At 39.0% G+C, this 25,492-nt stretch overlaps 1 protein-coding gene across 4 annotated transcripts in view; it reads right to left on the bottom strand.

Annotated features, from left to right (window-relative positions):
• The window catches only part of LOC117362460 (E3 SUMO-protein ligase RanBP2-like), a 353,806-nt gene that overhangs the window by 217,013 nt on the left and 111,301 nt on the right, over positions 1-25,492 (bottom strand). For all 4 annotated transcript variants that reach the window (XM_033948861.1, XM_033948860.1, XM_033948862.1 and 1 more), the window contains exons 10-12: positions 12,696-12,877; positions 12,431-12,606; positions 5,348-5,471 (exon numbers count right to left, since the gene is read on the bottom strand). In XM_033948861.1, the coding sequence (XP_033804752.1) occupies positions 5,348-5,471; positions 12,431-12,606; positions 12,696-12,877 (482 nt within the window). The remainder of the gene's footprint in view (positions 1-5,347; positions 5,472-12,430; positions 12,607-12,695; positions 12,878-25,492) is intronic.

Genomic DNA, 25,492 nt, shown 5'->3' with positions numbered 1-25,492 from the left:
ACAAGCTAACAGAAAGAAAATTAGCAGGTAAGAACCTAATTTCTCCTTCTGTATCGCTTGGTAGACTGGTATAGTCCTTATGAATGGGACGTACCAAAGCAGTACACATCAAGGGTGGGACCCCTGAAGGGCCAACACCAGAATACGTTCACCGAATACTATGTCCCGACGGGCGTGAACATCCACACGGTAATGTCTGACAAAGGAATGCAGAGAAGACCAACCTGAAGCCTTGCAAATATCCACTGGAGGCACTAGAGAAGACTCAGCCCAAGAAGCTGCTTGACCCTTAGTGGAATGAGCCTGAGAAAGTCGGGAACAGACTTCATCTTCAGATGATAAGCGGAAGCAATAGATTCCTTGATCCAGTGCGCAATAGTAGCCTTAGAAGCGCCATCCCCCTTACCCGGTAGAAGGACAAAGAGATGATCTGACTTCCTGAGTCCTCTGAACATAAGAGCGAAGGACTCAACTGACATCCAACTGGTGCAGCTATCTCTGCTCAGACGAGCCTTTCCGACACACCACTACAGATTGATTGACATGAAAAGGAGAAACTACTTTTGGCAGAAAGGAAGAACAAGCCTCAAAACAACCTGCTCCCTAGAAAACTCCAAGAAGGGAGACCTACAAGATAAAGTCTATAATTCAGAAACACATCTAGCTGAAGAAATGGCTACCAAGAAGACTGCCTTAAGAGTAAGGTCCTTCAAAGAGCAGTTGCCCAATAGTTCAAAAGGAGGGCGCATCAGAACGGACAGAATCAGATTCAGATCCCAAGATGGAACAGAGGGTCGTACAGGAGGCCTGAGCAACTTGGCCGCCCGCAAGAAGCAAATCACATCAGGAATGGCAGTCAAACGCTGACCTTTCAAGAACCCCCGAAAGGCTGACAAGGCAGCAAGCTGAACTCGGAGAGAAGACCAAGCCAGTCCCCTATCCAGACTTCTTGCAAGAACTCCAAGATGTTAGGCAGGGAAGCGCAAAAAGAGACCACTCCGTGCACATCACACCACTCTTCAAATAGACACCAAACCCTCACATACGCCTGAGGTGGAAAGCCTCCAGGACCCCAAGGACGTTAAGATCACTTTATCTGAAAACCCCTTCTTACCTAGGTGACCCCTATCAAGAGCCAAGCCGTAATACAAAAGGGACCCGGATCGAACATTGGAATGGGACCCTGAGTTAGGTCATCCAAGAGAGGCAGAGGAAGAGGATATGCCACCAGATGCCTCACCAGATCCGCATACCACGGTTGTCGAGGCCAATCCAGAGCCACCAGAACCACGAGGCTTGGATGGCGAATTATGCAGAGAAGAACTCTGCCCACTAATGGCCATGGAGGGAACACATACAACAGCCCCTCCATTGGCCGTGGTTAAACCAGAGCATCAAGGCCCATGGCCTGACAGTCTCTGCGACGACTGAAGAAGTGGGGCGTTTTGGCGTCGACACTTGTGGCCATCAGGTCCATGAGGGACTGACCCCAAGACTGCACTATCAACTGAAAGGCCATGGGGCTTAGACACCAATCTTTGGGATTTAGCACGTGATGACTTACTAAGTCCGCCTGAACATTTTCCACTCCAGCTATGTGGGATGCTGAGATCTCTTGAAGGTGCGACTCCGCCCAGACCATGAGCAGAATCGCCTCCTGTGCCAACAAAGTGCTCCTGGTGCCCTCCTGATGATTGACATAGGTCACTGCCGTGGCATTGTCAGACAGAACCCTGACTGACTTGCCCATCAGAAAGGACTGGAAGGCTAGTAACGCCAGACGGATGGCTCTGGTCTCCACAACAGTGATCGACCAAGAAGCCTCCTCCGTGGACCTGAGCTGAGTGACCTAGACACTGAGCCCCCCAACCGAGAAGACTGGCATCCGTGAGCAGCACCGTCCACTGCGGCTGATCCAGACTCGCCCCTTGTACAAGATGGGGGGTCTGAAGTCACCAGCGAAGACTGCCCCGAGCTAAGCCCACAAGTGGAATAGAGTGATTCAGACAGTGCCTCTGAGGCGACCACCTCCGAAGAGCTTACTGAAGAGGACGCATGTGGGCCCACGACCAACTCATTATATTGAGGGAGGCCGCCATCGACCCCAAGACTTGTAGGAAATCCTGCGCCCGAGGACACTGGAACGCCATAAGCAGGTGAATTTGAGATTGCAATTTGCTCACCTGGAAGAAAGTCCTTCCCCGAGGAGGTGTCTAACAGGACCCCAAGATATTCCAGGCACTAAGATGGAGACAACTGGCTCTTTGCAAGGATGACTACCCATCTCAGCGACTGCAGAAACTCCACCACTCGAGCCGTGACCTGAGTGCTCCCCTGGAACGACTTTGCTCGAATCAACAAGTCGTCCTGATAAGGAGAAACAAGAATACTGCTGCGACGACCACCAACATCTCGGTGAACATCTGCGAAGCTTTGGCCAGACCAAAGGGAAGTGCACAGAACTGATAGTGTTGACCCAAGATTGCAAAGCGCAGGAAACCATGATGGGAGGCTCGAATAGGAATGTGTAAGCAGGCCTCGGTCAGATCGAGGACAGAAACTCCCTCGGCTGAACCACCGGAATCACAGACCGCAGAGTTTTCATGCGGAAGAAAGGCACGTGAAGAGCCCTGTTGACCCCCTTCAAATCCAGGATGGGTCGAAAGGTCCCTGCTTTCTTTGGCACCACAAAGTAAATCGAATACCAACCTGTGCCCCACTCCAGTGGGGGAACTGGAACCACCACGTGAAGATCCAACAATCTTTGAAGGGTCTGGCGAAAGGCCTGTGAGGGAGAAGCGAGAAAACGGTCTGGCAAGGACCAGGCAAACTCTAGAGCATAGATGTCCCGGATCACTTCCAGAACCCACTGATGTCTGCCCACTGTGGATAAGTCTCTCAATTGGGCACCCAAGGGAACCAAGACGGGTGCCAGCAAGGAGTCATTGTGCAGGACGGGCAGCAAAGGACCTGGAGGGGCACTACCCGCACCCTGGCGGGTCCTATGAAAGGACTGCATGTGCTGGAAGAACCTGCCTCTTGAGAGCCCAGGAGACTGAAAAGAAGCAGCCCCTTGACTGGAGCGGAAATCACGCCCATGAGCAACGCCGCCTCGCGCCAGCGGCCTAGGCAAATGAGGCAATTTAGAATCAGTGAGAGTGAACCAACTTGTCCAGGTCCTCACCAAAAAGAAAGATCCTTTAAAAGGAAAATTTGTCAACTTAGCTTTGGACACCGAATACGCCAACCAAGCACGAAGCCACAAGGTACGGCGTTCTGCTAATCCTAAGGCCATAGACTTGGCAGAAGCTCGCAAGAGATCATATATGGCATCCGAGAGATAAGCACCCAATTCTATTTTAGCAACTGCTTGCCTTAGCAAGTCCCAATTCTCAGATTTATCATCAAGTACATGCTGGGCCCAACGAAAACATGCCCAAGCCACCAGCCTGCCACACATAGCCGCCTGGACTGACAGAGCTGTCAATCAAAACTCTGTTTAAGGAGGGACCCCCAACTTACGCTCCTCCGGGTCCTTTAAGGCCGCACCGCCCTCAACAGGCACGGTATGCCACTTAGAGATGGCCGAGACTACCGCATCCACTACAGGCGACTTCAGAGTATCTCTATCCCCTTCCGAAATGGGATACAGTTGGGCCATGGAGCGCGAAAATGGGCTTCCGGCACCTTCCACTGTGCAAGCATGATGTCCTGAATATCCTGATGCATAGGAAAAGAGCAGGAAGCAGAGCAAATCCCCTTAAGCAAGGGGTCCACCGTATGCGGGGGCTCCGACACAGGGTCCTCAAAGTGCAAAACCAAGGAGACCTAAAGTATTAACTCATGGAGCTCTTCCCGCTAAAAAATGCGCACCAAAGACGCATCTTCGCCAGCTGGGGGGTGCTCGAACCCCTCACCTTATGAATCCGGCCCCCCAAGAGGATCCTGGAATTCTCCCCCAGGGTCCAGGTCCTCAATCATCTCATGCTCCTCTGGGAAAAAAAAAAACGCCTCATCCCAAGAGACCCTCAGCGTTTGGATGAGAGATGAGTAGAGGGGGGCAACACCGCCGCTGTGTGGGGCCACACTGGGGAATACGTCGAGGGTAACCACCCCCGAGTGGACACGTAACCTCCTGCCGCCAGTACATAAACATTACAAAGTGCTAATATAAATTCAGGGGAAAAGACCCCCAGAGGCCCCAAGGGACTCCCTGCCCCATCAGGGAACCCTGACATACTTTGCCTCTGTATTTCCAGAACAGGGGGAAGGTCACCTGAGGTTACAGAAATGAATGAGGAGGTTCCTGCCAATATTGGACCTGAGACCGCCAAAATCGGAGCTCCTGCGGCCTGTCGTGTCTGAAAAGCCTGGGACTTTCCTGACGCTGAGGCCGAGGAACCGACCGAAGCGAAAGGGAATCCCCAGCTGAACTGGCGGCTAGGGAACTGCCCGCGTGGGCATCAGAGGAATCCCGGGCTTCCCCATAATCTGAAGCCAAACCACGAGGCACATGTGGCGGGGTGCCCTGGCCGCCGGCATCCGCTGCCGACGAGGCTTCCCCACTGCTCCGGCCTGCACACAGCTTGCATAGGCCGGCCACGAGTACCTCGTGCCTGGAGCACCTTTCCCCTTTAAAAGAGCTCATTGTGCAAATACCGCCCTAGCTGTAAAGAAAGTGCCGGTTAGTTGAGAAAAAAAACATAGAAAAAAAGACAGTTATAAAGGGAAATGAGCCCTTTAGACCGGCATACCTCAGGATTTTTTAAACTTCTTTTTACTTAGAACAGACTCCATGGCTCTCAAAGCTGGAGGGCTGACCAATCAGGGGGCCAGGCCGCCTGGGGAGGCCCACTACAAAAATATGAGGAGGTGGAGGAAGGTGGGGGGAGGGACCCAGCATGAGATCCGCTGGGTTTAACACCTCCGAGGTCGGACAGATCCCCAAACAGAACCCGTCCAGGCTCTATTTGGCACAAAAAGGGGAACCAGGAGTCCACAAACAAAGTTCCAACAGTGCTAAGAGGGAAGCTGAAAAGCCTTACCACATGCTACCGGAGACTGAGGAAAACTGGAGTAGCAAGAGGGGCAAGCTATACTGATATACAAGTTTGATCTCAGTCTCCACCTGCTGGTAGCAGTGAGGCATATTACCCATTCGTAAGAACTATACCAGTCTACCAAACGATACAGATGCCTTGTTCCCATACCTGTGGCAAAGGGCCAATTTTTCCACTGTTCCTGAGGGTTAGCCACAGCTTGCCATGGGAAACAGTCTCCGTGTCATTCTCTAATAAAGAGACCTGCTTCCATTTCTTATTCATATCACACTTAAAAAAAAGCTTACTGTTTTATGAAGGCTCCTTGTCCAATGTATGAGTACTGCAGGTTGGAGACCATGCTTTTCCTGTGCTCTAAGAGTGGTTAGGCCATGCTGTACTATAAGCCTCAGTGTGGCTGAGTTCCCAGACCTGGAACAGAAAAACAGGATCAAGACTTCTTTGCCAATTCACTTACATTCAATTTAAGTTTTTACTCTTTCCCAAACCACTTCATATATTTATTCTTCTTCATCTATTAAAACAAAACAAAATCTCCCTTCAAAGAGCAACAGGGAGACAGAATTGATATGCTGAGGTACATAAACAACCATTTATCATATTCCTAAGGAGCTTTCCCAAAGTGTGTCAAAGATTAAATTACTGTAGTAGCCAGTAGAATATTGCTTGAGTTAGGAAAAATAGTGTCACACTGCATTCATCAACTGTTCTGTGCAAAATATCTGTTTAACAAGGGGTCTTAGATATTGGACTTACTGAGCTTTGGGGGGGGGGGGCATGGCTTGGCGTGCGCACAAGATGGAGGGCTAATCGCAACGCTCCTCTAACCTGAGCAACGGTTTGAAAATTTGAAAGTACCTTAAGGCTTTCTTTCTTTTCCAAATTAGTAATACTTGATTTAGGAACATGGCGTGTCCGCAACAAGCGAAAATTGATGCGGCCTTCGCGGTTGCAGGGATGGCAAAACGCGTCAAGCATGATTACATTACATTAGGGACTTCTATTCCGCCTATACCTTGCAGTTCAAGGCGGATCAGGTGAGGCCGTCTAAAGCGCCGCTTCCTGAGGAAGTAACGGAAACTTTAGATAAAAATGAGGTAATGGCAGAATTGCGGAACATACAAAAAATGCTTCAGGACAACGCAACTAAAATTAGTGAAGTAAAAGAAGAAATCTTGAATATAAATAGACAGTTGGAAGTAGCTAACCAAAGAATGTCTCTATTGGAGAATAAAATGGATCAAATGGAACTGAACACAACCCAATGTAAAGCTGATAGCCAAACTATTAAAGAAATGCAGAGACAGCTAGAAGACTACGAAAAAAGGAAAAAGGAAGAATGTGAAAATTATTGGCTGTGCTGAAGGTTTGGAAGAGAGGAATGTTATTCAATTTTTGGAAAACTTGTTACCTATATTATTACAATTATAACTTTGAAAGAGTCCCTAGAAATAGAACGAGCACACAGGATTCCATATAAACGGTCAGCAAGTCAAGTAAGACCAAGGCCTTTAATTTTCAAACTCTTACATTTTCAGCAGGCAACTGAGTTATTAAACTTGGCCAAAGCGGACAAAAACATGAATTATAAGGGCTCCAAGTTATTATCCATGTCTGATTTCGCAAAAAATACGGCAAACACAAGAAAGCAGTTCCTCATGTTAATACCTCAATTGAGAGAAAAAGGGCTTACTTATGGATTATATTATCCTGCAAAAATGAGAGTGACCAGTGGAAATAAGTCCTTATTTTTTAAAGATCTGGAAGAATTAAAAGATTTCTTGTCAAATAATGAACCAATGTCTATGTAAAAGAATTGGATTTAATAATCTGGACAGAGTGATGTCTTTTGGTTTCTGGACATGTGATTAGAACTGGAAGAGGGACTTGAGATTATAAAGAAAGAAAAAAAAGGAAAAGAGTTTGATTTTTGGATGTAACACAAAATAAAAATACTGTTTCTCAGAGTGATGTCATAAGATACAAAGGTTTGATATTGAGGATGGAATGGAGCTAATAGGGAATTCAAACCCTACTATTTCAAGAAGAGTTCAAAGAAGAGGAATGTTAGATCTTGACATAACCTTTTATTTTCTGTTAGTAGAAATATTCTGGCATTGCATGATAAAGTGGAAGATAAGCTTCTTCAATATGCTTTAGGACTCTGAGATGATAGCCAGACTAGTAGAAATAGAGATGTAACAAAGTGATCTAAACTATCCATAAGATTAGGATTGAGGATATCTTAGTCAATCTCAAAGGTTGTAAAAGATTCCATATGAAACACATTATCACCTTTTACAAGAATCTAATTTATAGATGATTCTTGACACCTGTCATATCAATGGTACGATTATATTCTGACAGGAATTATTAGATCAATTATACACGAGTGGGTTTTATTAGTTGGGATTGTCATTGATAATATTTGACTTTCATTATCAAAACATTTAAGTTGATGTTGGGAAGAGATATTTGGTCTCTTCATTCAATACATGAAAATAAATTTAAATATGTATTTATTTTTTGGTTATTGATATGAATTGTTTGTCATACTGGATATAGACATATAGATATTAAAAGTAGTTATGGGTATAAATTAATTGCGACTATATTGTTAATAACAAAAAGGTGGGATGTTAATTTCAGATAAAGATATAAAGATGACTTTTATTAAATATTTAATATACTTGTTTTTGATCTAGGGAGGAAAAAAGAGAAAGATGAACTTCTAAGAAGTAATATATAAAATGTTAAATATTAGTGATTAACTTAGACTTTCTAAGGGGAATTTTAATTGATATGATCTGCTGTGAAGTTTCTTAATTTTGAATATTAAAAGGTTTTAGGATGATAATTGGGAATGGAGAGATACATTGTGATAACAATTAATGGGGAAATGAATGCTCTATTAACTTATTTATTCATTTTATTTTTTATATAAGAATTATTTAATAGGAAGAGGACTTTATGAAATATTTCTTAAAAATGAATGAGTAGGGATTTTATTGTTGTATGGGTAGGTAATGAAAGAGTATTTGAATGTAATAAATTAGAGTATAAACATTAATTTTTAGTATCGATAAGGGAAGAATGTGATAAAATTGCCTGGGGGACGGGGTATTGCAATTATTAATCTTATGTGTGTTCCAAGGCAGTCAATATATGCGGGAGGTTGGGGAGGGAAAAGAGAGGGGGGTTGTTTAAATGGGGGTTTGGGGGGATTTTGTAAGGAAATATTTATCTTTGAAAATTTTAAAAGCTGGGTAATGGTGTCTATTCATGGTAATTTAAATAAATCTAAATAGTCATGTTGGATTATGTTTTTGGGAATAAAAATTTATAATGGAGATTAAAATTTTTTCATTAAATGTTAATGGTCTTAACCATCAAATAAAAAAGGAAAAAAAATGCTGGCCTTTTTGAAATAACAGAATGCTGATATATATTATTTACAGGAGACGCACCTATCAATGATAGAATCAAAAAAGTTAGAGGGGGGTTGGGTGAAGCTATGTTTTTCTGCCTCTGCAATTGAGAAAAAAGCTGGGGTTACCATACTAATAAACAAAAAATGTACAGCTAATTTTCAATTGATTGATGCTGATCTAATGGGTAGATGGATAAATGTGAATATGAGCATGGGAAATAATACCCTGGAATTGTTTAATGTGTATGTCCCAAATTCGAGTCAAGGTGAATTTTTTTAAAGAGTTGCAACAAATAATACTCCCATTGGCTGCTTCTAATTTAGTAGTGGCTGGATATTTTAATGCTGTAATGGATCCATTATTAGATAAAAAACCAAGTAAAATTATGAAATCATTAGGATTAGATAATTTAGTACAATCTTGTGATTTGAAAGATATATGGTGGATACTTCATTTTGATGATCGGGGATTTTCATTTTGCTCACAAGTTCATAAATCTATTTCAAGAATAGATTATATTTTTGTCTCAAATCAAATAGTACAACAAGTGACAAAAACTTCCATAGATCCAATCATTTTATCTGATCATGGTGGTGTATGGATTGAATTTAATTTTGATAAGCAGGAATATAACAGGTCTGTATGTAGATTTGATAATACATTGATTGCGGATTCAAATTTCCTTGAAGAATTTAAATCAAAAATGATTGAATTTTTTCAATTAACATTTCAGAAGAAATTACCAAAGAAACATTATGAGATTCATTTAGAGCTACAATGAGAGGTAATATTTCATATTTGGCATTTCTTAGAAAACAACTTAAACAATTTTCTAATTTGGAAAATGAAATTAAACAGCTGGAATCTAAATGAATTGATAATTGGGAGCAAAATACTCTACAGGCTCTGTTAAAAGCAAAGGGTAAATATAATGATATATCTTCAAAGTTGATTAGGAAAGACTTGTTTTCCCAACAAACTCTGTATTATAGAAGCTCAAATAAGGCGGGAAGATTATTGGTAAATTATCTTAAAGCAAAGAAAAGAAGAACAAAAATTGTGGCAATAAAGGACGAGAAATGTGATACACATACTCAAATTGGAAGTATTTTAAGTCAATTTCTAAATTTTTATAAAGACCTATATTCTTCTGAGCCTTATGAAAATAGAGAAAAAGATGGATTAGAATTTTTGAATCTTATTGAAGGGTCGAAAATTCCTGAACATATAAAAAAAAGTTTACAAGAGCCTATATCATTAAAAGAATTAGAAACAGCGTTGAAATCTCTTAGAGTTGGATCCGCTCCAGGTGGTGATGGTTTCACAGTTGAGTTTTATAAATCATTTCAAATTACCCTTTTACCTCATTTATTAAATTTATATCAGTTTCAACTAACTAAGGGTTGCATTACAGGTACTATGGCAGAATCATTAACTATAAGTTTTGCCAAAGCCAAATAAAGATCCCACTTTGGTTTCAAACTTCAGGCCTATCTAGTTAATCAATGTAGATGGAAAACTTTTGGCTAAAACATTGGCTTTACGTTTAGCCAAAGCTCTCCCTTTTATTATTGCTATGCACCAAACTGGATTTGTTACTAAGAGACAATCATCTAATAATACCAGATTGGCTTTCCATATGTTAAATTAAACAAAAGCCATGAATGATCCAGCTTTCTCTGTATCTTTGGATGCAGAGAAAGCCTTTGATCGTGTGGAATGGACCTTCATGTATCAGGCATTAGATTGGTTTGGCATAGGTTCAGGATTTATACAAATGATTCAAACAAGATTGCTGCAAGATTGTATATTAATAATAATTTATCAGAGTGTTTTAATTTGCAGAAAGGTTAGACAAGGTTGTCCATTATCTCCTTTGCTTTTTGATATTGTATTAGAACACTTGTTATTAGCCATTCAACAAGCTAAGGGGATACAGGGTATTCCTTATACAGATCGGGAATATAAAGTCTCTGCATATGCAGATGATATACTGCTTCATTTGAGAAATCCAGAAATTACCATTCCATGCATGCTTGCTTGAGTTGATTGAGAAATTTGGAAAATTTTCAGGATACAAGATAAATTGGAGTAAATCAGAAATTATTCTACTTAATGTGCATTGTACAAAGGGCTCATTTGACTCATTCTCTTTTATATGGAAGGAAGATGGATTAAAATATTTAGGAATTTGGATTAAAAATACGCTGGAGGACACAATGAAAGAGAATGAAAAATTTTTGTTAAAAAAGATTACAGAAATGTGTGAGCAATGGAATCCTTTACATCTTTCTTGGTGGGGGAGAGTTCAAACAATCAAAATGATGATATTGCCTGTGGTTTGTTATCAAATGAGTATGATACCAGTTTTTTTTTTTTTAAAGGGTCCTTTTATAAAAAATTTAATCGTATTCTTACAAAATTTATTTGGCTAGGTAAAATGCCTAGAATTGCTTTAGCATCTTTACAAAAACCAATTACGGAGGGTGGGGCAAATTTTCCAAATTTTTATAGGTATCATCAAGCCTATATTTTACGCCAGGGTATGTATTGGGTCTTCCCAGAGCTCATGGAAGATACTCTAGATTGGCTATGGTTGGAATGGTGACTCATGTTCCCTTTACGTTTATGTCATGTTCTAGAATATACAAGGAGAATAGAATATTAATGGATACATGGAAAACATTACGCTTTGTTAATAATTTAACACCTATCTCAATTCATAAGTCAACAAATCAAACGATTTGGCTAAACTCCAACATTCAAATTGGCGGATTTAAAGTCATTTGGAAGCACTGGATTATTGCAGGTATACGGATTTTAGGTGATGTTATTTCAAATGGTAAACTGCTTGATTTTTCGCAGTTGCAACATAAATATGGCCTTAACAAAGTTTTAGATGGTTGCAACTGAAGCAGGCTATTCAGGAAGGGTTCCCTGAATGGAAAAATCTTAATAATCAATATAGTTTGGAATTCTTGTGCTTTCAGGCGGACTTCCTGAGACACCAGGCTGCACAGTGGTATAAATTGATATCTGGATATATGAATAAAAAAAACTAAAGATAGGTCTTAGAGACATTTGGAGCATTGAGATTAAGCATCAAATTAATGTGTCTCAGTGGCCACGAATTTGGTCTTGGAGAATGAGATGTACAGTGTCCGCATCTATGAGACAAACTTGTTTTTTTTTTGTTGCATAGAGCATTTTGGACCCCAGTTCGATTACAAAAGTTAGATAGCTCTAAGTCTAATAGATGCTGGCACTGTAATCTTGAAGCAGGGACTCTAGATCATTTATTTTATTGTCCCTTTATTATGGCCTTTTGGAAATCAATTTGGCCCCAAATTAATTGTTTTTTGGAGAATCATGTGGCATTATCCTATGATACGATTTTTATTCGGGATGTCAATGAGAACAAAGAGCGAAATTTCATCAAAGAATAATAAACTTTTAATGATTATGACAGGAGTCGCTATACAACAGATCACAAGTAATTTGAAAAATTGGAATAGACTCAATTATAAATTCTGGTGGAATTCGATATGTCACATTTACAAAATGGAGAGAACAATAGCTGTGCAAAAAGGGAATTTTAATAAATTTAAAGAGATATGGGGGCCATTAACAAAATATTGCAATGAGTAGATACCATTTTACATTATAGATACAATTTAAGGTAGAAGGGTGGGGGGAATTTGAATTTATTAAATGATTAGATTACTAGGAAAGACTATTTATGTGATATATTTGATTGAATGTAAGATTGGAAGGGTGGGAGGGATGGGATAAAAATTTTTATCTATTGGTATCATAAATGATAGAATTTCAAATGTTGTATTCATTGACAAATGTTTTATATATATGTATTTGTTGTAAGATGAAAAATGAATAAAGATTTATTTTAAAAAAAAAAAAAAAAAAAAAAAAGGGACTTACTGAGCTTTCTTGTGAATAAGGTTGTAAATAGCATCCCACCAGGATTTCTGCTTTTCTGTACAAAGCTGCTTGCAGAGTGGCAAAGGTAAGAACCGAGGCTGGTCCAAGTTGTGATGAATGTTAAATGTATCTTGTAACTGTAAATGGCTGGAAAATACCACTGCAAGTAGAAACACCTGTGTGAATAAAAAGTGCAACAAATATTAAGCAGCACTGCATGGCTTCTTGTAAAACATTAGCTCAGTGTTCTTAAGACTATACACACCTCAAGATCTATAATGCATATAGATTCTGGAGCATTTGTATCAAGCCTGGCAGTCTCTTGAGGCAGACGAGGGAAGAGCTGCTTTAACCACTTGCGGAATGCAGGCAAGGAGGCTAACGAGTGCCACTGTAACCCAAGCCATGTGAGATGCTGAAGATTTCCACTGTGCAAACGAATTGCACCTTAGAGAGGGACCAAATTTACACAAATGTTAAAAATAAACAAGACAGTGCTACTGTCTTCAAAATGATAGCATGCTACAAATAAGTTATTTTATCTCTACATAAATAGAAGACAACGATTTCAACTTACAGCATGTAAAAAAAATATCTGGCCAATACAAAGATATCATCTGCAGCTTGGTTTCCACATATCCAAGAAGACCAACAGCAACCACAATTATCTACTTTATAGCTTTTGTGATAAGTACATATGGACTTCTTAGTACAAAAGACTGGAATAGTTTCAAGTTTCAAGTTTATTTAGATTTAATGGTTCGCTTAAAAATTCCAAGCGAATAACATTACAATTAATATAAGGGTAAAAACAGTTAAGATCATTATTGTGCATTAGCAAACATATTCGTGAACACTTAACAATACAGACACTACTGGAGGAGTTGGGAAAAACAAGTGGGGTAAAAAGTTACAATGTTGTTGTGTCCACATAGGTAGACGAAGAAAATTGGATAGGGTAGGATAGAACATTGGGATGGGGGTACCTAAAAGTAGAAAATTATCGGAGTTTATGATGTTTTCAGTTGATAAAAGAAGATTCCTGTTTAAGGGTTAAAGGAAGCCTTAAATAAAAATGTTTTTAGGTTAGTTTTAAATAAAGTAAGATCTTTGATATTCCTAATGTAGAAAGGAAGAGAATTCCAGATAAGCGGGGCTTTGACTGAAAAAATATCATGTCGCCTTGTTCCTATTATTTTCAATGATGGAACCATAAGTAGCTCCTGGTTATTAGACCGGAGAGAGCGATTTGAGGAATGTGGAATTAATAAGCGATTAATGAACTGAGGTTCATTTGTAGCAGTTGTTTTAAAGACTAATAACGCTATTTTGTATATTATTCTCTGGTTAATGGGTAGCCAATGGGATTTCATCAGATATGGAGTGACGTGGTCATATTTCTTTCCATGATGTATTAATTTTATGGCAGTGTTTTGAATTATTTGTAAACGTCTTTGTTCCTTGTTTGTTATGTTTAGTAATAAGGAATTACAGTAATCTAATTTGGATATTATAAGTGAATGGACTAGAATATTTACTGATTTTGGCTCTAAGTACTTGGACATTGAACGGATTAGGCGCAAACGGTAGAAGCAGTTTTTAACTGTATTGCTAATATGTTCTTGGTAAGAGAATTTACTGTCGATGATTACACCTAAAATCTTAAGTGAAGTTGCTAATTCAATTGGTGTGTTGTTGATCGAAAAAGGGATTGATAGTTTTAGATCTTGTTTTGAAGGGAAAAATAGAGCCCTTGTCTTGGATATGTTTAGTGCTAGTTTGTTTTGTACTAGCCAATTTTTTATTTGTTCTAATTTTTGGTTAATTTGAGCTATGTCGTTTGAGTTTTCCGGGTTGAATGCATGAGTCAGCTGGATGTCGTCTGCGTAAGCATAGGTGGTAAAACCTATGGATTGGCTTAGGTTTAGTAAGGGGGATAAGAAAATATTAAATAAAAGGGGAGACAAGATAGAGCCCTGGGGGATACCGTAATTTTGGGAAAAAGGTTTCGAAATTGTGTTGTTAAAGCGTACCGTAGAAGTACGGTTAGAGAGATAGGAGGTAAACCATTGCAAGGCTAGGTCGCTAACGCCTATAGAATGGAGTCTGTCCAGAAGAAGAGAATGGTCAATTGTGTCGAATGCGGCTGAGAGATCAAGAGAAAATAAAATTACCGAGTTGTGGTGATCGAGGTTATAAATGATATTGGTGGTGAGCCCAATTAAGGAATACTCTGTATTATGATGTTTCCTAAAGCCTGTTTGATTGGGATGTAATGCATTGGTGGAATTGGCAAAGTCTGATAGTTGAGTGAATATTACTTTCTCTGTGATTTTTGCTAAGAAAGGAATATTAGCAATTGGACGATAGTTAGTGGGGTCGTCATAGCTAATTTTGTGGTCTTTTAATATGGGAGATATTGTTGATGCTTTCCAACTTGTTGGTACTGCCCCTGATGTAAGGCTTTTTTTAATTATTGAGTGCAATAGTGGGCCAAAGCAGGAAAAATATTTTTTTAACATTAAGGGAGGAATGATCTCAGAGGGAGTGTTTTTTAAGTTAATACTTTGAAAGATTGATTTTATTTCGTCTAACGATGGAACTTTAAAGTTAGAACACTTAGCGCAAGGGATTAGATTATTAGTGTGTGACTCCAAGGGATTAGTGGTGGGATCAGAGATAAAGTTTTTACGGATGTTTATGATTTTTTCGCAGAAAGCCTCTGCCATAATTTGGGCTGAAAGATTTGAACGTTTATTTTCGTTTTGAGGTTTTGGATTGAAGGATTTTAATATTGAGAATAAGATAGAAGAATTTCTGGCTAATTTAATTTTATTTGAGTAGTAAGTTTTCTTGGACTCGTTAATTTTATTTTTATAGTATTGAGATTGTTCTGTGAAAGCTTTTAAGTTTACGTTATTTTTGTTTTTTCGCCATTTTCTTTCCAAAGATCGTAGTTGCCTTTTAATTAGTGAAAGTTCTGGTGTATACCATGGGTTTTGGGTTTTTTTGTTAGATATTGTTTTATTAATTAGAGGAACCTCTTTGTCTAAAAGGAGTTGGATTGTTTCGTTCCAAGAGTTAAGTTGGTGTTCAAGGGTATCACTTTCTAATAAAGGAGGCCTTGAGAGAAGGAAAGCAGAAACTGAAGAGAGTTCTAATTTAGTATAGTCACGGTAAGTTATTTTCTTGGGATTTGGAGTTGGGTTTATTTTATTATATATCGTTAACTCGAAAGATATTAAGTGATGATCTGACCAGGGAACTGGAGTATTTAAGGTATTGTTGCAGTAAAGGTGCTCTGATTTGGGGATAAAAATCATGTCCAAAATATGTTCGGCCTTGTGTGTAGGTTCATGGATGAGGGGATGTAAGTTAAGTATTTCAATGTAGGTTAAGAGCTCTTTTGTGAGGGGGTTGGAAAGATCATCGAAATGAAAATTGAAATCTCCTAATATTAGAGGAAATTCCGATGTGGAGCTGTAATCAAAGATCAAGTTTTGAAGAGAAAATAAACTATTCTGATTTGTTGGAGGTGGAATGTACAATAAAAGTATGTCAATTTTAGGAATAGAGTTAAGTTGGACCTGTAAGAATTCAATATCAGTGTTTCCAGTGGAATATTCGATAGTATTTAGGCTATCCTTTAAATAAATTATGGCTAACCCACCTCCTTTTCGGTTCTGACGGTGATTGAAAATAAATGTGTAGTTTGGTGGGCAGCAATAGGATAAGTAAGCTTCTTCGCCTTCTGTTAACCAGGTTTCTATTATGCAAAGTAAATGTAAGCTTTCTGTAATAATTTTTTCCTTAACTAAGTGGTATTTACCTTTGATAGACCTGGAATTTATAAGTCCTAGCTTTAATTTATTTGAATTGGGTATGAGAGAGTTAGAACGAATTGTGGGTGGTATAATAACGTTAGAAGCGTAATTTTTGTTATAGGTGTTGCCTTGTGTTAGTTGAAGAGGTTTATTTAGTACCTGTCTTGGTTCGGTTGTTTTAGGTTTTGGGGGCCGGTGACCCCAGTGGACCGGTATGTGTGAAGGCTCATTTGAGCCCTGGCTATGTGGGTTCATGGGTGATTCAGTGATAAGAAGGCTCAAGGTCGCTAAGAAGATAATCACTATGTAGAAAAGATTATGCATTTGCTCTGAAGTCATTGAGGCTCTAGTGTGAAGCATTCAGATGCACAGAATGGAAAACAAGGTTTATATTTGTATCAAGAACTTTTCTGAAAACTGCACTAAAAGTAGGTTTGAAGGAAGCAGCACCAAGTAATCATTCTCAGAGCATGACCGAGCTACTTTACCTATACCAGTGACTCCCAAACCTGATCCTGGAGGCACCCCAGCCAGTCAGGTTTTCAGGATATCCACAATGAATATTCGTGAAAGATTTGCATCTACTGCTTCCTCTGCTTGAATATTTGGCCTAACAGATTGAAAAGGCGATGGCAAAAGCTAGAAGGAAGCTAGGGTGCATAGGGAGCAATATGGCCAGAAAGAGAAAAAGTAATAAAGCCGATGGATTCAAACTTCTAGATCCACCTCTATGAATCTTAGTTTCTGGTCACTATAGGGACTTCTTGCGCAAGTGACCAGAAACTAAGATAAGTTATTCTGAGAAATAATATTATTACAAATAATGAATAATTAAAAAATGTATTTAAAAGGAACATAAAACTTTGTTATAATATACCAGTAAAATTGATCCAGGGAAGACTTTGCACATCAAGCTTAGCGTGGTGATAAAGTTTGAACGTGGAGTGGTGCATCTGAGGATCAATATAACATTCAGAGAGGTGAATCTAGAAGTTTGAATCCATCGGCTTTATTACTTTTATTGGGATTGAATGTTATAATAGTCTAAAGTGCTCTTTATTGACTTAGTCCAGAAAGAAAAAAAGACATACTGAGGCCCCTGTAAAAGATTCTGGCAAGACCTCATTTAGAATATTGTGTACAATTCTGGAGACCGCACCTTCAAAAAGATATCAACAGGATGGAGTTGGTTCAGAGGAAGGCTACTAAAATGGTTGGTGGTTTTCATTATAACACTTATGGGGGGACCAACAGATATCAATATGTATACTTTGGAGGAAAAGTAGGAGAGGGAAATATGACAGGGATGTTTAAATACCCATATGGCATAAATACGCATGACCAATAATTTCAACCGATAATATAACTTTCCATCAGTTAGTTTGCATCCCTTCAGTTTCTAACTTATTTCGAACCTCAGCGCCACCACTCAGAGCTCAATTGGATTTCATTGCTCTAAGCTTTATGTGTCAGCTCCTCATCGGTTCCTTAATTTTTAATCTTTAAATATATTAGCTTTTGTATGATTTATTTTATTTATTTAACTTATAAGCATGTACTTAAGCATGTACTTAACTTGCAATTTGTGGTCTCTGGCTAGGGGAAACATCACGCCGACATGTTTCGCTGCTAGAGCTTTATCAAGGCTTTGCCCCTAAAACAGAACAAAAGCTATCAGCACTACCCTGAAAAAAGGACAAACATAACTAAAATTATTTAAAGCTATGCTGTCAAACATCTCACACTTACCTATAAATTCAGCCGTCAACCTGTGACCACTTTGTCCTCAGATATGGCGGCGGCGTTCTTACCCAAATGTTAAATAGAGCGGAGCCCGCCTTTAACGCGGCTACGTCATCACGTTAATGTCGCGTCAGCAGGTTCTCCACTCATAACTACATTTATTTCATTAATACTAAAGAAGAGCCTAATTTTTTGCATTAATACTAAAGAAGAGCCTAATTTTTTGGCTACCTCCTCACTCAGACAACATGTTACATTAGGGAACCCCATTCTAACTCTGCATTTAAACCTTGTGGGGTCACTGAGTTTAAGGTATAGATCCATCGTTGTTCTTTGTAATTCAAAAATTCTTCAATATTGCCTCCCTCCCGTCCCTCTTCCAACTTTTCTATTATCCGCCACTGTATCTGCTCAATAGTGTGATGGTGTTCTAAAAAATGTTCTACCATTGTTGCTTGGATGTTTTTCATTTTTATCCGTGATTTGTGTTCATTTAGTCTTATATGCATGGGTCGTGAAGTACGGCCCACGTATATAAGACCACATGGACATATTATAACATATACAACATGTGTTGACTGGCAAGTGGTATTCATTTTTGCTGTAATGACTTTTCCCGTTTGTGAATCTTTCCAAGTGGTGCCTCTAATCGTGGAGGAACACCATTGGCAACGGCCACAATCCCTGTGCTGTCCAATCTTTTTCGTTTTATAGTTCCCCAATTTCTGTTGAATTAAGACTTGCCCAATAGTTTTCCCTTTCTTAAAGGCAAACATCGGGATTTCACTAAATATAGTGTACAATTGAAGAACATGCCAATATTTTCTTATCTGGGCTATAAGTTCTTTAGCCGCCTCAGAATAAGGCAATACACAGATTAGTCTCTCACTTTGATCTTCAGGCTCTTTTTCAGAGATCAACAGTTCTCTATTCGCATATTTAGCTCTTATAAATGCTTGTTTTATGGATTTCACAGGGTATCCTCTGGCTTTGAAACGGAGTTTTAGCTCTTCTGCTGATTCAATAAAATCACACTCTTCTGACGAGACTCTACAAAGTCTTAAGAACTGGCTTACCGGAAGATTAAATTTTAAATGGTAAGGGTGGTGACTGGAGAAATGCAATAGAGTATTTTTTGCCACTGATTTTCTAAAAAGTTTTGTGATCAACTGAAATTCTTCCTTTACTATGAGTAGATCCAGAAATTCTACTCTATCATTACTATAGGTCGGTGTAAATTGAAGATGGGGATTTTTTGTGTTAATCCAGTTTAAAAACTCACATAAAACACTTTCTGGGCCTTCCCACAGGAAGAAAATGTCATCAAGAAACCTCTTCCATAGTGTGATATATTGAAAATATTTCGATTTATAGATATAGGTTTCTTCGAATTGTCCCACATACAGGGTAGCTACCGAAGGGGCTAACGTAGCCCCCATCGCTACTCCCTGAATCTGCTGGTAATATGCACCTTCAAATTCCAAATAATTTTCTTCTATTACCCAACGGGGATGGGGATTTTTTCTATTACCCCAACGGGTAATAGAAGAAAATTATTTGGAATTTGAAGGTGCATATTACCAGCAGATTCAGGGAGTAGCGATGGGGGCTACGTTAGCCCCTTCGGTAGCTACCCTGTATGTGGGACAATTCGAAGAAACCTATATCTATAAATCGAAATATTTTCAATATATCACACTATGGAAGAGGTTTCTTGACGACATTTTCTTCCTGTGGGAAGGCCCAGAAAGTGTTTTATGTGAGTTTTTAAACTGGATTAACACAAAAAATCCCCATCTTCAATTTACACCGACCTATAGTAATGATAGAGTAGAATTTCTGGATCTACTCATAGTAAAGGAAGAATTTCAGTTGATCACAAAACTTTTTAGAAAATCAGTGGCAAAAAATACTCTATTGCATTTCTCCAGTCACCACCCTTACCATTTAAAATTTAATCTTCCGGTAAGCCAGTTCTTAAGACTTTGTAGAGTCTCGTCAGAAGAGTGTGATTTTATTGAATCAGCAGAAGAGCTAAAACTCAGTTTCAAGGCCAGAGGATACCCTGTGAAATCCATAAAACAAGCATTTATAAGAGCTAAATATGCGAATAGAGAACTGTTGATCTCTGAAAAAGAGCCTGAAGATCAAAGTGAGAGACTAATCTGTGTATTGCCTTATTCTGAGGTGGCTAAAGAACTTATAGCCCAGATAAGAAAATATTGGCATGTTCTTCAATTGTACACTATATTTAGTGAAATCCCGATGTTTGCCTTTAAGAAAGGGAAAACTATTGGGCAAGTCTTAATTCAACAGAAATTGGGGAACTATAAAACGAAAAAGATTGGACAGCACAGGGATTGTAGCCGTTGCCAATGGTGTTCCTCCACGATTAGAGGCACCACTTGGAAAGATTCACAAACGGGAAAAGTCATTACAGCAAAAATGAATACCACTTGCCAGTCAACACATGTTGTATATGTTATAATATGTCCATGTGGTCTTGTATACGTGGGCCGTACTTCACGACCCATGCATATAAGACTAAATGAACACAAATCACGGATAAAAATGAAAAACATCCAAGCACCAATGGTAGAACATTTTTTAGAACACCATCACACTATTGAGCAGATACAGTGGCGGATAATAGAAAAGTTGGAAGAGGGACGGGAGGGAGGCAATATTGAAGAATTTTTGAATTACAAAGAACAACGATGGATCTATACCTTAAACTCAGTGACCCCACAAGGTTTAAATGCAGAGTTAGAATGGGGTTCCCTAATGTAACATGTTGTCTGAGTGAGGAGGTAGCCAAAAAATTAGGCTCTTCTTTAGTATTAATGCAAAAAATTAGGCTCTTCTTTAGTATTAATGAAATAAATGTAGTTATGAGTGGAGAACCTGCTGACGCGACATTAACGTGATGACGTAGCCGCGTTATAGGCGGGCTCCGCTCTATTTAACATTTGGGTAAGAACGCCGCCGCCATATCTGAGGACAAAGTGGTCACAGGTTGACGGCTGAATTTATAGGTAAGTGTGAGATGTTTGACAGCATAGCTTTAAATAATTTTAGTATGTTTGTCCTTTTTTCAGGGTAGTGCTGATAGCTTTTGTTCTGTTTTAGGGGCAAAGCCTTGATAAAGCTCTAGCAGCGAAACATGTCGGCGTGATGTTTCCCCTAGCCAGAGACCACAAATTGCAAGTTAAGTACATGCTTAAGTACATGCTTATAAGTTAAATAAATAAAATAAATCATACAAAAGCTAATATATTTAAAGATTAAAAATTAAGGAACCGATGAGGAGCTGACACATAAAGCTTAGAGCAATGAAATCCAATTGAGCTCTGAGTGGTGGTGCTGAGGTTCGAAATAAATTAGAAACTGAAGGGATGCAAACTAACTGATGGAAAGTTATATTATCGGTTGAAATTATTGGTTGATAGTTGAAGCTCCCTTTAACTATAATTAAAGCTGTGCACTAGAGGATAAATACGCATGAGGCATATGTCTTTCAATTGAAAGGAAACTCCAGAATCAGAGAGTATGGGATAAAGTTAAGAGGTGATATGCTCAGGAGTAATCTAAGGAAATTCTCTTTTTCAGAAAAGGTGGTAGATGCGTGGAATATTCTCCCGGTAGAGGTGCTAGGCACAGCTATCCAAATTCAAGAAAGCTTGGGACAGGCACGTGGGATTTTTAAGAAGAGGATGAGATAGTGGATGCTGTGGATGGGCAGACTTCATGGGCCATTTTGGTCTTTATCTGCCATCATGATTTTTTGTTTCTACTGTATATTCATTGTGGACATCCTGAAAAAAAACTGACTGGCTGGGGCAGTGTATCACAAAATGTGTGCCATGGCACACCAGTGTGCCTCCTGAGATTTCTGGTGTGGTACACTGGGGAAGAGGAAAGAAGGAAGGAAAGAAAGAAAGGAAAGAAGGAAAGAAGGAAAGAAGGAAAGAAGGAAAGAAGGAAAGAAGGAAAGAAGGAAAGAAGGAAAGAAGGAAAGAAGGAAAGAAGGAAAGAAGGAAAGAAGGAAAGAAGGAAAGAAGGAAAGAAGGAAAGAAGGAAAGAAGGAAAGAAGGAAGAAGGAAAGAAGGAAAGAAGGAAAGAAGGAAAGAAGGAAAGAAGGAAAGAAGGAAAGAAGGAAAGAAGGAAAGAAGGAAAGAAGGAAAGAAGGAAAGAAGGAAAGAAGGAAAGAAGGAAAGAAAGAAGGAAAGAAGGAAAGAAGGAAAGAAGGAAAGAAGGAAAGAAGGAAAGAAGGAAAGAAGGAAAGAAGGAAAGAAAGAAAGAAAGAAGGAAGAAAGAAGAAAGAAGGAAGGAAAGAAAGAAAGAAAGAAGAAAGAAAGAAAGAAAGAAGGAAGAAGAAAGAAGGAAGGAAGAAAGAAAGAAGGAAGAAAGAAGAAAGAAAGAAGGAAGAAAGAAAGAAGGAAGAAAGAAGGAAAGAAAGAAGGAAGAAAGAAAGAAGGAAGAAAGAAAGAAGGAAGAAAGAAAGAAAGAAGGAAGAAAGAAGGAAGGAAGAAAGAAAGAAGGAAGGAAGAAAGAAAGAAGGAAGAAGAAAGAAGGAAGGAAGAAAGAAAGAAGGAAGGAAGAAAGAAAGAAGGAAGAAAGAAAGAAGGAAGGAAGAAAGAAAGAAGGAAGGAAGAAAGAAAGAAGGAAGGAAGAAGGAAAGAAAGAAGGAAAGAAGGAAAAGAAAGAAGGAAGAAGAAAGAAGGAAGAAGAAAGAAAGAAGGAAGGAAGAAAGAAGGAAGGAAGAAGAAAGAAAGAAGAAGAAAGAAAGAAGGAAGAAGAAAGAAAGAAGGAAGAAGAAAGAAAGAAGGAAGAAGAAAGAAAGAAGGAAGAAGAAAGAAAGAAGGAAGAAGAAGAAGAAGAAGGAAGAAGGAAGAAGAAAGGAAGAAAGAAAGAAGAAGGAAAGAAAGAAGGAAGAAGAAAGAAAGAAGGAAGAAGAAGAAAGAAAGAAGGAAAGAAGAAAGAAAGAAGGAAGAAGAAAGAAGAAGGAAGAAGAAAGAAAGAAGGAAGAAGAAAGAAAGAAGGAAGAAGAAAGAAAGAAGGAAGAAGAAAGAAAGAAGGAAGAAGAAAGAAAGAAGGAAGAAGAAAGAAAGAAGGAAGAAAGAAGGAAGGAAGAAGAAAGAAGGAAGGAAGAAGGAAAGAAAGAAGGAAGAAGGAAAGAAAGAAGGAAGAAGAAAGAAAGAAGGAAGAAGAAAGAAGGAAGAAGAAAGAAAGAAGGAAGAAGAAAGAAAGAAGGAAGAAGAAAGAAAGAAGGAAGAAAGAAAGAAAGAAGGAAGAAGAAGAAAGAAGAAGAAAGAAGGAAGAAGAAGAAAGAAGGAAGGAAGAAAGAAAGAAGGAAGGAAGAAGGAAAGAAAGAAGGAAGAAGAAAGAAGGAAGAAGAAAGAAGGAAGAAGAAAGAAGGAAGGAAGAAGAAAGAAGGAAGAAGAAAGAAAGAAGGAAGAAGAAAGAAAGAAGGAAGAAAGAAAGAAGGAAGAAGAAAGAAAGAAGGAAGAAAGAAAGAAAGGAAGAAAGAAAGAAGGAAGAAGAAGAAAGAAGGAAGAAAGAAGGAAAGAAGAAGGAAAGAAGGAAAGAAAGAAGGAAGAAGAAAGAAGGAAGAAGAAAGAAAGAAGGAAGAAGAAAGAAGGAAGAAGAAAGAAGGAAGAAGAAAGAAAGAAGGAAAGAAGAAAGAAAGAAGGAAGAAGAAAGAAAGAAGGAAGAAGAAAGAAAGAAGGAAAGAAGAAAGAAAGAAGGAAGAAGAAAGAAAGAAGAAAGAAAGAAAGAAGGAAGAAAGAAAGAAAGAAAGAAGGAAGGAAGAAAGAAGAAAGAAGGAAGAAAGAAAGAAGGAAGAAAGAAAGAAGGAAGAAAGAAAGAAGGAAGAAGAAAGAAGGAAGAAGAAAGAAGGAAGAAGAAAGAAAGAAGGAAGAAGAAAGAAGGAAGAAGAAAGAAAGAAGGAAGAAGAAAGAAGGAAGAAGAAAGAAAGAAGGAAGAAGAAAGAAGGAAGAAGAAAGAAAGAAGGAAGAAGAAAGAAGGAAGAAGAAAGAAGGAAGGAAGAAGAAAGAAGGAAGAAGAAAGAAAGAAGAAGAAAGAAAGAAGGAAGAAGAAAGAAGGAAGAAGAAAGAAGGAAGAAGAAAGAAAGAAGGAAGAAGAAAGAAGGAAGAAGAAAGAAAGAAGGAAGAAGAAAGAAGGAAGAAGAAAGAAGGAAGAAGAAAGAAAGAAGAAAGAAAGAAGAAGAAAGAAAGAAAGAAAGAAAGAAGAAAGAAAGAAAGAAAGAAGAAAGAAAGAAAGAAAGAAAGAAGAAGAAAGAAAGAAAGAAGAAGAAAGAAGAAAGAAAGAAAGAAGAAAGAAAGAAAGAAGAAAGAAAGAAAGAAAGAAAGAAAGAAAGGGGGCAGGTAGGGAGACAGAAGGAAAGAAGAGAAACAGAAAGAAAGAAAGAAAGAAAGAAAGGGGGCAGGTAGGGGGACAGAAGGAAAGAAGAGAAACAGAAAGAAAGAAAGGGGCATAAAGAAAGAAAAAAAGAAAGGGAGGTAGGGAGAAAGAAAGGGCAGGGAGAGAGGAAGAAAAGTTGGGGAAAGGAATAAGGTCTGGAGGAGAGGAAGCATACAGGCTGAAAGAAGAGAAGAAAGATTGGATGCACAGTCAGAAGAAGAAAGTGCAACCAGAGACTCATGAAATCACCAGACAACAAAGGTAGGAAAAATGATTTTGTTTTCAATTTAGTGATCAAAATCTGTCCATTTTGAGAATTTATATCTGCTGTCTATATTTTGCACTATGGCCCTCCTTTTACTAAACTGCAATAGCGTTTTTTAGCGCAGGGAGCTTATAAGCGTTGAGAGCAGCGCAGGGCATTCACCGCAGCTCCCTGCGCTAAAAACTGCTATTGTGGTTTAACAAAAAGGGAAGGGGATATATTTGTCTATTTTTGTATGGTTGTTACTGAGGTGACAGTGCATAGAGTCATCTGCCTTGACCTCTTTGATAAAAACCCGGAATATAAATGATAATTAACATTTTTTCTGCGTACAGTGTGCTTTGTGTTTCTTTTAAAATTTATTGTTGGTAGATCATTTTGACTTGGCCATTTTAAAAGAAGCTTGCAAGCCCAAAAAGTGTGGGCACTCCTGGTCTACAGAATGTTCCTCATGAAGAGAGGCGCGTCCTGTAAGCAATCTCCCAACACCAGCACCTCTTCTCTATGCTGGCCCTTCTCTCCAGTGTGGGCCTTTCTGCCGACCTTCTCTCCAGTGCAGGTCTTTCTGCGCAAGGCCTGTTTGAAGGGCCTTTGCGCATGTGCTGACAGCAACGCCCTGACGTCATGCATGCGCATGATATTATCACGCTGACGCCAGCACACTTCCGGGTGTCTTGAGCTGGGGACACTAAGTTTAGTGTGCCCCGGCTCAAAAAAGTTTGCGAGACACTGGGCTGGGGTGTCTCCTTGATCAGGTTTGAGAGCTACTGGTTTATACTAAAAGGGGAGAACACGCCAATATTGGAA

This window comes from Geotrypetes seraphini, chromosome 6, assembly GCF_902459505.1.
Source record: "Geotrypetes seraphini chromosome 6, aGeoSer1.1, whole genome shotgun sequence".
NCBI classification, from domain to species: Eukaryota; Metazoa; Chordata; class Amphibia; order Gymnophiona; family Dermophiidae; genus Geotrypetes; species Geotrypetes seraphini.
The sequence above is the reverse complement of the archived record's forward strand: the minus strand, read 5'-3'. Positions and strand labels throughout refer to the sequence as shown.